The sequence below is a fragment of the Saccostrea echinata genome, unplaced genomic scaffold, assembly GCF_033153115.1.
Source record: "Saccostrea echinata isolate AGI-Se365-2 ecotype Australia unplaced genomic scaffold, CSIRO_AGI_Sech_v1 ptg000086l, whole genome shotgun sequence".
Lineage (NCBI taxonomy): Eukaryota > Metazoa > Mollusca > Bivalvia > Ostreida > Ostreidae > Saccostrea > Saccostrea echinata.
The window spans coordinates 980,577-997,059 of NW_026889835.1; the positions used below are offsets into that span (position 1 = coordinate 980,577).

General features: G+C 34.4%; 1 protein-coding gene across 3 annotated transcripts; it reads right to left on the reverse strand.

Moving 5' to 3' along the window:
• Positions 1-1,981: 1,981 nt before the first annotated feature.
• On the reverse strand, positions 1,982-16,289 carry LOC133176962 (coiled-coil domain-containing protein 178-like). 3 transcript variants are annotated; one of them, XM_061312030.1, is made up of 21 exons: positions 16,189-16,264; positions 14,658-14,795; positions 14,481-14,543; positions 14,069-14,266; positions 13,414-13,581; positions 12,923-13,141; positions 12,284-12,434; positions 12,106-12,175; positions 11,819-11,961; positions 11,469-11,622; positions 11,234-11,329; positions 10,958-11,094; positions 10,563-10,746; positions 10,083-10,214; positions 9,505-9,597; positions 8,972-9,085; positions 7,440-7,585; positions 6,865-6,950; positions 6,673-6,746; positions 2,876-3,025; positions 1,982-2,500 (listed from the first exon to the last, which is right to left on the reverse strand). In XM_061312030.1, exons 2-21 carry the CDS (start codon positions 14,749-14,751, stop codon positions 2,183-2,185), a joined length of 2,790 nt encoding a protein of 929 aa, XP_061168014.1. In that variant the 5' UTR covers positions 14,752-14,795; positions 16,189-16,264; the 3' UTR covers positions 1,982-2,182. The 3 variants fall into 3 exon arrangements, with proteins under 3 accessions (XP_061168014.1, XP_061168016.1, XP_061168015.1); XM_061312032.1 differs by having other exon boundaries at positions 14,658-14,785; positions 16,182-16,254; XM_061312031.1 differs by having other exon boundaries at positions 1,983-2,500; positions 14,658-14,785; positions 16,189-16,289.
• Positions 16,290-16,483: the final 194 nt, after the last annotated feature.

Sequence of the window (16,483 nt, forward strand, 5' to 3'; positions counted from 1 at the left end):
TTAATTTGAATTAGTTTACTGCGAATTAAATTACTTCGCATTTGCTCCGTGTGAACGCTAAGCGAAGCTAATTCAAATTAAATTTTGACGCATGCGTAAGGGCAGAATTAAGTCACAGGCCACATGTCGATGGTCAAATATAGGTACTTGTGCTATTTTTGAGTGGAAAACAACGGAAAATTATGTAAATCACTAAAATGTGTACAGACACTATGACATTATGTCAAATGTATATCTGCTCTGCACAATATGACGTGATTTGTAAATGACGTCGTAATAGCCTCACTGAATAGTCTTGTTGTAGAAATAAAATTATAATTCGCATTAGTTTACTTCGCATTAGCTGTCGTGTGAACGCAATTTAATTCGCATTAGTTTAATTCGCATCATTTTACTTCGCATTAATTTACTGTGAATTAAACTCTCCGTGTGAACAGGGCATTAAATTGCGTTCACACGACAGCCAATGCGAAGTAAACTAATGCGAAGTAAAATTTTATTTCTACAGTAAGGCTATTCAGCAAGGCTATTATGACGTCATTTTCAAAACACGTCACCTTATGCAGAGCAGATCCATTTCACATAAAACGTCACAGTGTCTGAACATATTTCATTGATTAACATAATTTTCCTTTGTTTTTGACTAAAAATAGCAGAAGTACCTATATCGGACCACCGACATGTGGCATGTGACTTAATTTTGCCATTACGCATGCGTCAAAATTTAATTCGAATTAGCTTCGCTTAGCGTTCACATGGAGCTAATGCGAAGTAATTTAATGCGCAGTAAATTAATTCGAATTAAACTAATTCGCATTAAATTTTCCGTGTGAACGCGGATCAAATTTAATTCGCAGTAACTTCATTTAATCCGAATTAAACTCTCCGTGTGAACAGGGCATTAAATGATATTCCTTAAAATTCTTTCAGAGAGTGTATATCTTCATGAAATTATCAATATATGCTTGTACAAAGCTGTATTTGTGTGTTTTGTTTTGTTTTTTATAAATGTAAAGGTAGCATAGTTTACGATAATGTTGCAAAATTTTGACGTTGCTTTATGCTACGTCATGAATGAGAATGAAACGTCATGAGTTTTTTAAAAAATAAATCCAGCTAATGTGTATATTTTGTTATGTATGTTATTAAATCTCATTTTCATAAAACTCACATTGCTATTTAAGAAGCTTCAATTAGGCTTAGGGTATAACAAACACTGGGCCAACGTTGGGCTAATGTAACGCACCCAACTCATGTACATCATTCTTTGCTTTGAAGTCCAACTGTTGAACCAACGTTGGACCAATGTACTCACTACAACTAAAAGAAAACTTTTTCAAAAAAATGACACTCAAGCTTACATTGGGCCAACATACTGTTACAAGATTAAATTATCAATTCCATTAAGGTTGCATTACAAATGGTGGGCCAACTTTGGATCCCGAACTTCCTTAGAAAATATAGCAATTAAAACGGAATTGGTTGATGCTGGACCAACATTGGGCCAACAAGAATCCCAACATGCTTGGGTACTAAGAGATGATTGACATGGTAATGTTGGTCCAACAATGGCCCAACATTGTCTACCCAACGCCAACTATCGGCCAACCATATAACCATTGGCCCAACATAGTCATGCTGTCTGGGTCATTTAAAGCTGTAAACTGTGTGTGGTTTAGAATTCCTGACATTATTTGACATTCATAAAAAATGGTTAAACTGTCTTTAACCGATTTTATTGAAAATGAAATGCCACACAAGACCTTTGTCTGAATCACAGAAGTGTGCTCCTCAAATATTTGAATAAAGGATTTTAATTGATGTGCCTAAAAAATTCATCCTTATTGGTTGAATTTTTCTCTGGCTTCCATCAGTTCCTCTGTTTATCAATTTGATATCTGGATACTGATGAACTTGATGACTTCCACAACAATATTCTCTTTAATCAGGTTATTTTATCATTCCAGCATTCTCTTACATACAAGGAAAAATTGTATTACATGTATATTTTTTATTAAATAATAGACTATTACAATAAAAACAAACAGTTTTAAGGACAAACATAAACCAAGTACTGGACACACATGGACAAAATCTTGAAAATAAGTTAACTCTCATTGTCAAACATGTATCACAGGCATCATACAAGTATCAGAAATTCTTAAAGTTTGGCACCCTATACTCAGGCTTGAACCATGGATTCCTGTCTAATTGGTGGTATAACAGGAAGTGATCCAATCTGTCTTTGTTGTTGTTGTAGCTGCTGCTTCTTTATGGCATCCCAGGCAATTTTACGAGCAGTTTTTCCATCCATTTGGGTTTCTAGAAACTCTGAAATTTTCTGTAATGCCGTATTCATTTCCTCCTGCAGTTCTATGACCTTGTCTGTGTTTTGCATTGACTCGCTCTCTAACTTGCCGAGCTCTGATTGGTTGTACAGGCCTCGGTATTTGAAGTACTCCATCATGGCAGCATGCATTCTCTTCTGTAAGGATTGTAACTGCAAGAAAAGAGTTACACATGGTGAAAAGATGTAATGATTTACATGAAAATTCTCTGTACCCACACAACATCATTCTAAAAAAATGAGAATTTAAGTACAGTTGAACTTCGGTATCTTGAACACTGATATCTCGAATACTATGGATATGTCAAAGTGATTGGAATTCTGACCGTTTATTCTTTTTTACCCTTGATTTCTCAAATCCTTGATACTTCGATATTTGTTCTTGGTCCCATTGAGTTCAAGATAACTAGGTTTGACTGTATGACTTTTTTTAAAAATTAAATTGTATGTTTACACTTTAAAATATGATTTCGATCTATTTAATGTGTATTTTGCAATATTTCAGAAATGTTTAGATCGGTTTCTTACCTGTCTGCAGTCTTTGATGGCAGCCTCCAGCTTGACTCTGTCATCAAAATTATTGAGGAGTTTATCCTTCAGAGTGAGATACTCGTTCTGAGCTTGTCTGTACTTGGAGGCTAATTCTTTATTGATGGCCAACTTATGCTCCATTTCAAGCTATAATTAAATACAAGAGGCCCAAGGGCCTTAACGGTCACCTGAGTACAATACAACAATTTAGAGGATCCATAAACTGAAAAATGAAGCTTTGTTGCCCAAAAGCAAGAAAAATAGTATGATTAGCATCAACAAAATAATTGGTATAGTATCTATCTGCCTATCTGACTTTCCAAGTCATTAAATCTATGAAAGTACATTTTCATTATACAATAAATTATCTTGCATAATTCTCTTATTCTATTAAGCTTTCAAATACATTATTTACATTGATTAATTATCAAAGGTGAATGGCAAAGGGGAATAACTTTGCTCAGCAGAATACAAGTTAATAGAGCCCTGGCCAGGACTAGAACACTTGACTAAATGGTCCAGGTGTTCAAAAATCTGGTAAAAATACCCTTGCATATTAAAACTTTTACTCTGTTTGCCTTGAACATCCCCAGAAGCATAGAAGATTTTCAAAGAAATGCATTTTCACCATAAAATTAAATAAATAAAGCCCCATCCTTACCCAGAACATCTGACCCATTGGCCATGAACTCACAATTCTGGAAGAAGCACCCTTTCTCATTATAACTATACACTTGTTTCTTTACTTTATAACCAGTAGTAGAAAAAATATTTTGAAAGAAATTATGCATTTTCACTATATATAATCAATAGAGCTCTTTCCCCCTCACCAGAACCCCTGACCCAAAGGCCATGAGGCATTCTTCCTTATCATAACCATGCACTTCCTTTGTTTGAAAAATACCCAGGTGCACACAAGATTTTGAAAGAATTCATGCCAATTCCCTATCTAATCAATAAAGCCCCGCCCTAACACCAGAACCCCTTACCCAGAGGCCATTAAATTCATAATTTCTGAGGCAGCCATGCTCATCATAACTATGTACTTAGTTTATTTAATATCCAGGAGCAGAGAAGATTTTCAAAGAATTAATGCAATTTTACTATATAATCAATGGAGCCCATCCCTAACACCAGAACCCCTGACCCAAGGGCCATGAAACAATTTCTGAAAAGGCAGTCATGCTCACCATAACTATGTTCTTAGTTAGTTTATTTAATACCCAGGAGCAGAGAAAAAGATTTTCAAAGAATTAATGCAATTCTACTATATAATCAATAGAGCCCTGCCCTAACACCAGAACCCCTGACCCAAGGTCCATGAAACAATTTCTGAAAAGGCAGTCATGCTCACCATAACTATGTTCTTAGTTAGTTTATTTAATACCCAGAAGCAGAGAAAAAGATTTTCAAAGAATTAATGCAATTCTACTATATAATCAATAGAGCCCTGCCCTAACACCAGAACCCCTGACCCAAGGGCCATGAAATTCAAAATTTTGGAAGAGGCACTCTTGCTCATCATAACTATGTACTAAGTTACTTTATTTAATGCCCAGGAGCAGAGAAGATTTTCAAAGAATTAATGCATTTTAACTATATAATCAATGGAGCCCCACCCTAACACCAGAACCTCTGACCCTGGGGCCATGAAATTCACAATTTTGAAAGAGGCACTCTTGTTCTTCATAACTATGTACTTAATACCCAGGAGCAGAGAAAATTATTGCAATTCTACTATATAATCAATAGAGCCCTGCCCTAACACCAGAACCCCTGATCCTGGGGCCATGAAATTCAAAATTTTGAAAGAGGCACTCTAGCTCATCATAACTATATACTAAGTTAGTTTATCTAATACCCAGGAGCAGAGAAGAAGATTTTCAAAGAATTAATGCCTTTTCACTATATAATCAATAGAGCCCCACCCTAACACCAGAATCCCTGACCCTGGGGCCATGAAATTCATAATTTCAGAAGAGGCACTCTTGCTCATCATAAATATGTACTAACTTAGTTCATTTAATATCCAGGAGCAGATAAGAAGATTTTCAAAGAATTAATGCATCTTCACTATATAATCAATAGAGCCCTGCCCTAACACCAGAACCCCTGACCCTGGGGCCATGAAATTCACAATTTTGGAAGAGGCACTCTTGCTCATCATAACTAAGTACTAAATTAGTTCATTTAATAACCAGGAGCAGATAAGAAGATTTTCAAAGAATTAATGCATTTTAACAATATAATCAATAGAGACCCGCCCTAACACCAGAACCCCTGACCCTGGGGCCATGAAATTCACAATTTTGGAAGAGGCACTCTTGTTCATCATAACTATGTACTAAATTAGTTCATTTAATACCCAGGAGCAGATAAGAAGATTTTCAAAGAATTAATGCATTTTAACTAATGTATATAATCAATAAAGCCCTGCCCTAACACCAGAACCCCTGACCCTGGGGCCATGAAATTCACAATTTTGGAAGAGGCACTCTTGCTCATCATAAATATGTACTAAGTTACTTTATTTAATACCCAGGAGCAGAGAAGAAGATTTTCAAAGAATTAATACATTTTCACTATATACTCAATAGAGCCCTGCCCTAACACCAGAACCCCTGACCCAGGGGCCATGAAATTCACAATTTTGAAAGAGGCACTCTTGCTCATCATAACTATATACTTAGTAAATTTATTTAATACCCAGGAGCAGAGAAGAAGATTTTCAAAGAATTAATGCATTTTCTCTATATAATCAATAGAGCCCCGCCCTAACACCAGAACCCCTGATCCTGGGGCCATGAATTTCACAATTTTGAAAGAGGCACTCTTGTTCTTCATAACTATGTACTTAGTTACTTTATTTAATACCCAGGAGCAGAGAAGAAGATTTTCAAAGAAATAATGCACTTTCCCTATATGATCTATATAGCCCCACCCTAGCACCAGAACCCTTGACCCTGGGGCCATGAATTTCACAATTTTGGTAGAGGACTCAATGCTTATTACAATGATGCCAACAGTTTGACTGCTTGATGTCCAGGAGTAAAGAAGAAGATTTTTAAAGATTGCATTATTTTTGGTGGTTTTAGCCCCACCCCTCAGGCCCCAGGGGGGCAGGGACCATGGAATTCACAATTTTTGTTCCCCTTCACCCAAAGGTGCTATATGCCAAATTTGGTTGAAATTGGTTAAGCGGTTTCAGAGAAGAAGCTAAAAATGTTCAAATGTTAACACACGACGCACACCGCACGACGCACGCCGACGGACGAGAACGGATAGCATTAGGTCACCTGAGTGACTCAGGTGACCTAAAAATATATTGAATTTAAAGATGAGATTAAGTACAGTCTAGCTTACATTGATGAACTTAACAAAGAAAGCAGGCGCTGATCCAGGAATTGAAGTTGGGGGGGGGGGGAGGTGGGCGCAAAAAAGTAGGCCGGGGGTCTGGGGGCCGCCAGTGGGTCCAGGGCGAAGTCCTGGTGGGGGCCCAGGGGGCAAAAGCACCAGAAGCTCCTGGATTCTAGAGATTTTGTGGGGTAAAAATGAGGTCTACCGAGAAGACATTTTTACATTTTCTCGACGAAACTATGATTTACGCTAACTTTGACAGTTTTAGGGGGGCGCGTGCCGGGGGCGCCCCCCCCCCCCCCTTAAATCTGCCACTGGATACAGTTTCATAAATTAAAAAAAAAAACATTCTTTAAGAATACTAGAAGCATAATCTGCAAGGCAATTCAGCACATTCTAACATTTTTTGACTGTATAGTGATTTAAAACAAAACTACCTCGGTTTTCTTTAGAAATTTGGTCCTCTCATCCTTGAATTTCCTGTGATTCTGTTCATTGATTTTATATCTATCTGCAATAATACATGTAAGACCACTCTATAAATACAGTGCACTTAGTATCTTTAGGCTGAACTGCTCAAATCATAATGTAACACTACAGTGTAAATGTGATAAGACCGAAATATTTACCTAGAGATTGGTTGTACGTGTTCCGAAGTCCCTCCTCTATCTTCCTTGCAGACTCCAACTGAAGCGTCAGCTCCTCCAATACTTCTCTGTAACAACAAACAGTTATTCAATTTCTCACTAATCTAAAAAATGTGATAAAAAATAAATTAGATGCCTCCATATCAATTTAACAAATTTTACAATCTTTTTTTTTTCTATATAAAGGTGATTTTGATAATTTCCCTTTTTTTTTTTAATTAATGAGAACATTGACCCTTTCAACATTTTAATATGACAGAAATTGAGTCTACTGTGACAATATGTGAGGAAACTTTCGAATATATTCTGTTTTGTGTGGCCAGATGTGGTGCTTGAAAAATGAAAAGATATAAAAATGACCTTAACCTTATCTACCCTTGAAAGGGATTAAGGCCCTTTGGAAAAAAGAAAATGCACCGAGTTATGCTATGTGCAAAGTTTGATTAAATATAGTCAAGAGATGTCAAAAATGCAAAAAGTTCATAAGGCAGACATCTAGAAATACAGTATGTTAGACAAACTAGAGACCGTGGCAATAAAAGATGATAAACACTCACGTTAATTCATCAATGGCCTTCTGGGTATTACTGGTAAGCCTCTCCATGGTTCCTGACTCACGGTCCCAGTCATCCATCTGTCTCTCCATCTGTTCTGTCTTCCACTCCATGTGATCCAGACGCTTGTCAAGGGCTAGGACATTTTCCTGATGTAGAAGATAAAACATTGTTAACAATCTACAAATACACTCAGAGCATTTGAATAAAAGGGGCATTTGAATAAAAAGGGAAGAAGTTATTGCTTAAAGGGTTTTTATCACGTATCTAAATTTCTTGAAAATGAAACACTATTGTATTCTTGAAACATAAAATTATCGTTTAATTCTGAAATAATGTTGAAAACGGCCGCAATTAGACGATAAAATGCCCGTAATGTAGGGTCCTCGAAGTAAAAATCTCCACTAATTAGATAGGGGTCACGTGGTACTGAAACGTCATAGGTGTCAATGGTAAATAGAACTCGTAAAGCTTATCGTAAGAAAAAATGTATTAAATAGATTTTTACGCTAAATAAATAGAATACACAATATGGCCGGTTGAAATTTTGACATCGACTATATTCCTTTGGTTATGGACGGTCAATCTTTTAAGTATGAACATCTAGCAGAGAGAAATAATCAGAAAATATGCCGACAATTGGAGAGGTCACCGAAGACGAAGCCGTTGACAACTCGGGACTTCGACTAAATAGAACTAAAGTTTATCTTCGTAAACATTTCTAAATATGAGAATTTTAAATTCTTCTTCATTATTATTTTAATTAATTATATATAAATAAATTCTGTATATATTCCATCTGTTCCAACAGTAAATATCATGTACTAGAAATGACACTTCTTCAATGGCGCCATACGCCATTACGAAGTTCACAACATTGCTACTAGATTCTGTGCGACTTTTAAAAAATGCGTGCTTGTCATTTATTTTTATTTTTTTAAAGATTTCTTTTCATAAAATATTTTATAGGACAGAAAAAATTCGTGATCGATCGGGCACAAACGATTGTTCTGAATGGAGATAAACGCCAACGCATTTGCAGAACATCTCTCGACCAAGTCCAGGTAATGTGGGGGAAAAATCCTTCCTAAAACCTTTGTTGTGCACATTTGTGCATTCTAAAGCCATAAATTATACCTTACTAGCTGTCAATTATCCAATTATCTCTTAATTATTTTCTAACAGGTTTAATAGACACAACAAATGAGCCCTTTTGTATACATAATAAGTACTTCGCTTGACCAGGATTGACACCTATGACGTCAGAGCAATGGCGCGTAACATCAGCGATCAAAATATGCATATTGAGAAATTCAAACTTTGAATCGTTGAAACATCAAAAATATTAATTTTCTAGCAAAGATTTTTAGATATATGATTTCAATAGCAAGTAAACTTTGTCATATCAAAAAATTTGGAGACGTGATAAAAACCCTTTAAAAAGCAATTTCAATAATCTGACAGTTAAAAGAAAAAAATCATTTAGTGAAATATAATCCTCATCAAAGACATGTGTTTTGGAATCCTTGACAAACCTTGAGGTGCTTGTGGTGAGGTTCAATGTTACCCAGCTTCTCCTTAAATCTCTGTCTAGATTCTTCTTCCTGTTTCTCTGTCTCCTTCAGCTGATCTTGTAGGGTGGACTTTTTCTGTTTACAAAGGGAATAAAATATGTTGTAAATTTCTGAATTTGCTGCTCATATTTACAAATGTATTAAATAATGTAACTAATCATATTTACTCCTTTATACAGTTGATATGGGTCATTAGATATCATTTTCATTTCAATAGGTGTGGCATCACAATGGTTTTTGCATGAAAGTGATGAACATAAAGAGGATTCATATAAAAACAGTGTAAAACATGTGATAGCTATGTTAAAAACTTATGATAAATAGAATCTCCCATGGTTTGTGATCTGATATGATCTGTATCCAACTTGTGTGTTTTCTATCCACTCGCCAAGGCTCGAGGATAGAAAACACTTAACTTGTTGGATATAAATAATACTTAACCATAAATCATGGGATATCCTTTATATATGGAGGAAATCTAGCAAACAATTTACCTTAAGTCTATCACGTTTGGCAGATCTCAACTTTTCCACTTTTGTCTTGACCTCATTAACCACAGTGACAACATCATCAGCAACTTTCTTGGCCTGTAAAATATGAAGTATACATGTATATATACATAAACACACACACACAAAGAGAGAAAGAGAGAGAGAGGATCTGAGAATTTAATTTTTTAAAAAAATACACAACATATTTCAATCTGGTCTTCCTTTTATCATTATTTCGTCAGTCTCTTAACCAAAAATAAAATCAGAGGTTATGTATAATTTTGTGTTTTTATTTAATAAAAACTGCAAAAATTCAGGACATGTTTTAACATCATGCACAATACAATAAATAATGATCATCACAGGATATTTATTTATTCAAAGTCAGTCATTTTAAGAACACATTTTCTTATTCATTACAGGAAAACAAAATAAGGCAGCTTTACTACCCTCTGAGGATTAAAAATTGGCAAAATTGTACCTTCATTATTTATTTGCATAAAATGACATTTTTGTAACCTAATGTTGCTGTGAGAGTTTCATTGTACAAAAAAACATTTAATCTCTGACACATACTATACCTTCTGGTTTTTGACTTGTGTATCAGTCTTGTACTTAGATAAATCAGTTGTGTCGTTAGAAATCCTGGCCACCAGGACAGTTCTCGTGTGAACCTCATCCTTAACCTGTCTCCTTAGTGTGTCTGCTGTACCCTGTAATTACAAGCAAAACTTTTTTATTTTTTTTTTTTTTCAGTCAGACTTGGAGCCCCATCTGTACTTTTTTCTTTGTTTGTTTACAAATAATGCTTTCAGATGTAAACATATTTTATGTATCAATAATTTTGAACCAAGCAATGTAAATGTTCAATTTCAAAACTGACTCCAAATGAGGAATTTTCTCCCTGATTAAAACAGAAGCTGATTTTGATCAGTCTCAGGATAGCATTCTCCTAGCTGCAATAATGTAGCCCTCTCTGATTTTTTTTTTTTCCTGAAAATATCAGATTAAAAAAAATCGGAGAGGGCTACATTATTGCAGCTAGCATTCTCCCTACCTACCTTCAGACTCTCCTCCATCTTGAATGCTTTTTCTTCCTCGGTCTGTAGCTGTTCTCGGATGGACTGGTTGATGGCCAGAACTTTGTTGTACTCCTCCATAGTAACTGCCATCTGCTGACCAAGTTTCATCATCTCCTTTTTGATACGAGTGATGTTCTTCTCATCAGCTACCTTCTGTCTTTGACTGAAAAATTCAGCAATGGAAGTTTATACTAAAGTAGTTACTCATGTGTAAAACAGCCAAACATTCTTAAGATAGAAAACACACAAAATCTCTCCATGATAGCTTATTTCATTCAATTTATTTAGAATTCATTCATTTGTTCATAATTTTGAGAAAAAAAATTTTGTATACCAATTTGAGGACATTTCCTCTTCAAGAAAATAAACCTTACCAATCAGAAATTTTGTCGTAAAAATCTTGAACTTCCATTTCAGCTTCCTGATTTTTTAGCAATATTGTCCTTAGTTTGCCATCCTTAGCTTTCACTTTGTTTTCTAGATCTCGGATTCTGCTATCATTCTTTTGTTTCTGTTAATAATCATATTAGTGTGAATTAAACACATAAACCCATATTCAAACCAAATACTGATCAGAAATATGCCTCTAGTTTCCTTTTCCAGGAGTTCAAAAACACAATGCTTCAACAAATGCTAAAGACATTTCAAACCTTTGCAACAAGCTCCTGTTGTAGCTGAATATTTTCATTTTCTAGTCTGTTATGCTCAAACTCAGCTTCAGCAATTTTGGTCTGGATTTCTCTCACCTACAGCAAAATGACATCATTACAAAAAGCCAGCAAACCTTTTTTTAATCACTAATAAAACTAGTGAGCACAAAGATGCTTTCTTATGAACCAATAAATGGGCTAAGTTAACGCTAAGTTAATCAAGAAACATGTTTACTTTTGCAGCTTGCATCTCCTCTGCCACTTTGGCATTCTCGTTCTTGACATCCAGGACTTTAAGTTCCTCATCATTATCCTTCAGTTGCTGCTGCATGTCATTCACCTGGTGGATGTAGGCATTAAATGTCATCTTAGCCTGGGAGTATTCCTCACTGAAATAAAACATGGATATTTTCAGTTAAAGGTTCAATTATACATTTTTTTTTATTCTTAAGCATATCAAAGTGGCATTAAAACAGAAATAAAAAAAATTCTTGTACACAATTAAAACCACAATTTCATCCGATTCTAGAATTGGTATATGTTTTTTATGTCACCTTTATTTTTAACTTTTTACCCCTTGTATACCTAATAGCAGAGAGTGCATCCCTAACAGTGTCCAGTTCCTTCTTGATGTGACCCCTCTCAGACTGGGCTTTCTTCTCAGCCTCCTGTGATTTGGACTTGGTCTTCTCCTGTCTCTCCTTGGTATTATCTAACTCGGTTGTTGTCTGATAAGAAATGAAACCAACTTGACTACAAGGTTTTACACAGAAATGGAAATGTGTTTTTTAAGTAAGCGGTCACACTAAGAAATCTATAAATTCATAATTTCATGCATACCAAAACCTCCAATAATGTACTATAGTACTTACTGAGGATTGTGCATTTTTTATTTTCTCCATGGCAAGCTTTTCCAATTCTAATTTTTCTTCTACTAATGGTCTAAAAGGAAAGATGCATTGAGATCTTACTCATATTTTATATAATTATAAGTACACTGAGTGGAATATTTAAAACTGTTTCATATCTCTGATCATAGCATTTACTTACATATGCTTTTTCACAAATGCAATGTCATCTTTTAGACGCTTGTTAAGCAGTTCTGCAGCACTTGTTTTGTTTCGAACTCTCTGCTCATTTCTACCTCCATAGTTACAATGCCAGGTGAGTTCATTCAAATCCATAATACAAGCTTCATGCTCTGGAAAAATTAATTTGCATTTATTCTTATAAGAATCTTATGCTGTTTTTACAATTGATCAACACTTAGTCAATAAAGATTTGTTACCATACACAGTAACAAAACAGTACCAATTAATTATATAAAATAACAATTTAATTTAACCAAATACCAATACTGGTAAAATTTTTGCATTCTATGAACAAAATCCCCATTTTTGCTCAGTTCTGAAATCATTGTTTTGCTTCCCTTTTATTATTTAAGAGGATGTCTAAAAGTTCATTGACATTTGCCCATGACTGTCAAATATAAGAAAAACAAATTAAATTATTTAATAAGCTTTTAGAACAAGCCAATATATACAGTTGTCAGTTTATGACATCCCATATTGACCAATATTACTAATATGTAAATCTAACTTGATTTCCTACAACAAAAATAATCAAATAGTAACATCTTTATACAGTAATTTGTAGAAATTGAATCCAGTGGAAGTTCATTCTAATTACCTCTTTGAACAATAGCGGGAAGCTCTGTCATTCTGCGCAGACAGAGGTTGTCAATCTTATTACTGAGGCGTTCTACTCGCACCTCCTCATTCTTCAGGAATTTTTCTGTTTCCATTTTATCATTTTCTAGTCGAGCAAGCAGCGTTATCACTTCTTCAATCACATCTTCAGCACCAAGATACGGAATATCCAATCCTCCTGTCGGTTGTTCTTCTGTGTCTAATAAGAGCATGATAATAAACGTAAAACAGTAAACTCTATAAATAAGTCCTTACTTTTAATACTTGGTGTGTACTATTAGATGTTATCTGTTCAGCATTCAATCATATCTAAGATATTCTTAATGATACATCATTCAAATATTTCTACCCATAATGTAATGTTTAGAGAATGCAGACAAACATACATTTGTGTACTTTTTGAGAGCAATATCTCTTAATTAAGACAATACAGCTTTAAGTTTATTATTTACGGTACTATCATTTCTTTACCCTTGACAGCTCCCACTCCATGAATGGACAAAGGAGTAGAGGGATGACTGGATCTGTCGGTGGATCCAGACTTGCGAGATAATGCACTCGCATCACGCTTTTCTCCACTCCCCTTCCTTCCTTCCTCCTCTGAGGACTTGGAAAACCTTAGCTGTTTTTTGCTGCCCACTGAAATGCAAAAAATCCCTTCAATTTGGAGTCTTCTTTATAAAGTGAAGCAGGTTTAATTCAATATGAACTTGGAAAGAAATTTTGTGTCAGAATAGACAGGGTTTCAGATTGCACAGCGTAAAGATCATAGAGAATTGTAACGTGGGAGTGAAAATATAGGTTGGAATTCATGGTGAAACAGATTGCACAGGTGTCAGATTAGATATTTTTTACTGTATTTATAATAAAAGAATTCTTTTTGTATGGAACGTGTAATTCTAAATTTAGTCTACAAAATAAAATCTACAACAATGAAAATAAATGTGTTTTGTTAAACTCTGAAATAAACAAATTCAGTGACACAGTTACTTCATTTAATAATGTATTCACCTTGTTTATATTCTTCATTTTGACATTTAAAAAAAATTTAAATGGTGTTCAGAGAGCAAATATCTTTCACAATTTAAACAAAACCAAAGTATATTGAAAATTCTACAAAATATACCTGGTCTCATAGGTAAAACTTGCTCTTTGCATTCTTCCTCTCGCTCTTTGAACCACTCCTCGATGATTCCCTGAATCAATTCGAGGTGAGAGACTGCCTTGTTCACACATGGTGTTGTGTTGTTTGTTAATTCACAGCTTTTCCTCCTGAAGATCTGTGGTATCCTGGGCCAGTTTTGTGGTAATGGGTAGACTTTATCTGAATACAAAATCATCAGTTCATAAAAATGTGCATTAAAAAAATTATGAATGATGTCTACTGTCCTGTGATTTTACTAGAAATGCATTTAATGACTAGAGCATTCACCTGTGATCACATTAAAAAATTTCATGAATGCATTACTTTATCAGTTAAAGTTAAGTATATTATTTTATTAATTATAAAGACCTTTTGATTTCTATGGAGCATATACCTTGAATCTCTTCTGCTTCATTATCTGGTTCATCCAACTCAGTTGTGTTTAGGTATTCTGCGGCTGTAAAGTTAAGAGTGTAACTGTGTTTTTAATTTTTATCTCGAAAAAAAAAAAATATATATATAATACAATTTTCTGCAGTTTTAAATTATTGTTTATTCAATAATTACTTACTTTGAGAGACTTGCTCTTCTGACCCTCTTTTAGGGAAGTCCTCGGTATTTGACCTCTCAATCTCCTCAACTCGTACAACTTTTACAGTTGACATATTGACAGGAATAATCCAAGTTATTGCCTACTACCTGTAAAAAGCTAAAGGAGAGGAGAAGAACATTAATTCTAAATGAAGAAATAAAAGGAAAAAATATGAATGATGTCTTTTATAAGCATCCTGGAATTTGAATTCTTGCAACAAATGAAAGTTATATTACACTGTACACAATAAATGTTTACACAGGGATACAGGTATGAAATGTTTTAGTTTGGTTTTAACTGGATTTAAAAATTATCTCCATCAGTAAATTTGATAAGTGTCAAATTATTATACATCTCTCTATGTTATTAACTTAACATAAGCACTTTTGCAGCAAGTTTAAATTTGGAGTATTGTGTTACTTCCTGAGCAGATATGCAGTATTTAATCATTTACAGTTCATGCAATTGTACAAATTTATTCATAAAGTAACAACTTAAGTGAATATACTACAAAAGGTGTAATAAATTAGGGAAATAAAAATAAACAAGAAGTCTGTGGGCCAACGCTCACTAGTAATAATCCCGCTCACTAGTAATAATCCCCCTCTGATGTGAATACACACAAGTTCAGTTAAGAACATACACAGGGATGAACAAAAAGTTGACATCAGATTCGTACAAAAATGAATCCCACCATATTGCATTACTCAACAAAGATGTGATAAATTTTCATGCATCTGCAATGAGTAGTTGCTGAGAAAACTGTGACGAAAATTTGTTATATATGGTATAGACAGATGCACAGATAAACAGGACATTGACATCGGATTCATACAAAAATGAATCCCATCATATGGCATGCCTCAACAAAGAGTGTGATAAATTTTCATGCATCTGCAATGAGTAGTTGCTGAGAAAACTAACAAAAATTTGTTATATATGGTATGGACAGATGCATGGATAAACAGGACGTTGACATCGGATTAATCATACAAAAATGAACCCCACCATATGACATGCCTCAACAAAGAGTGTGATAAAATTTCAAGCAACTGCAATGAGTAGTTGCTAAGATACGAGTAGTCTCTAAGAAAACGACAACGAAAAATTTGTTATGGATAGACAGACACAAAGCCAGACAGACACAAAAGGGTTAAAACAATATACCCCCTCTCCTTCGGAGCGGGGGTATAAATATTAAGGAAATTTGAATACATTTTTTTAAATGCAGGTTTTAAGAGGTTGGGACTATGGTACCGTAGTTACACTAATATATGTACTTCTCATCTCTTGAATTCTCATAATAATGAAAAATAAAAGCACTGAATTAATTTATTAAAGCCTGTAGGGGACGACAGTATACATCCGCCATTGTGCTATTCAAACACCTGCAATATATCTGTTTATTTTTTAAAAAAAACTTATCGATGCACAACTTCGCTTAAGAAATTATGTATGAAAACATATAATATATCAATCTGAATCAAAATACTTTGCTTTTACCACGTACTTTACATTATTTCCAAACTAAAATTTCATTAATTTGATTGTTTATGCTATCCTGTCCTCCATTTTTAGTTTCCAAGCAGTTTTTGTATCGTTGATTTTCATTGGATGGCTGTGAAAAATGGAGCACAATTGCGAGTAAGAAAATAGGTGATTATTTCAGCATCAGATTAATGATTGATATGAGCTACACATATTTTATTTCAACAAAAAGTAATATTTGATTGTTTTATTTTAAATACAAAGCATAATCAAAACATCATATAACTGCAATTTCGTGATTTTATCATCAAAGTCTT

Coding starts and splice junctions, on each gene's coding strand:
- LOC133176962 (XM_061312030.1), bottom strand. CDS start 14,751: ATGTCAACTGTAAAAGTTGTACGAGTTGAGGAGATTGAGAGGTCAAAT. Junction 11,623..11,818: donor GATGCACTCTCTGCTATTAG/GTATACAAGGGG, acceptor GTTTTATTTCAG/TGAGGAATACTCCCAGGCTA. Junction 6,747..6,864: donor CACGTACAACCAATCTCTAG/GTAAATATTTCG, acceptor GTATTATTGCAG/ATAGATATAAAATCAATGAA.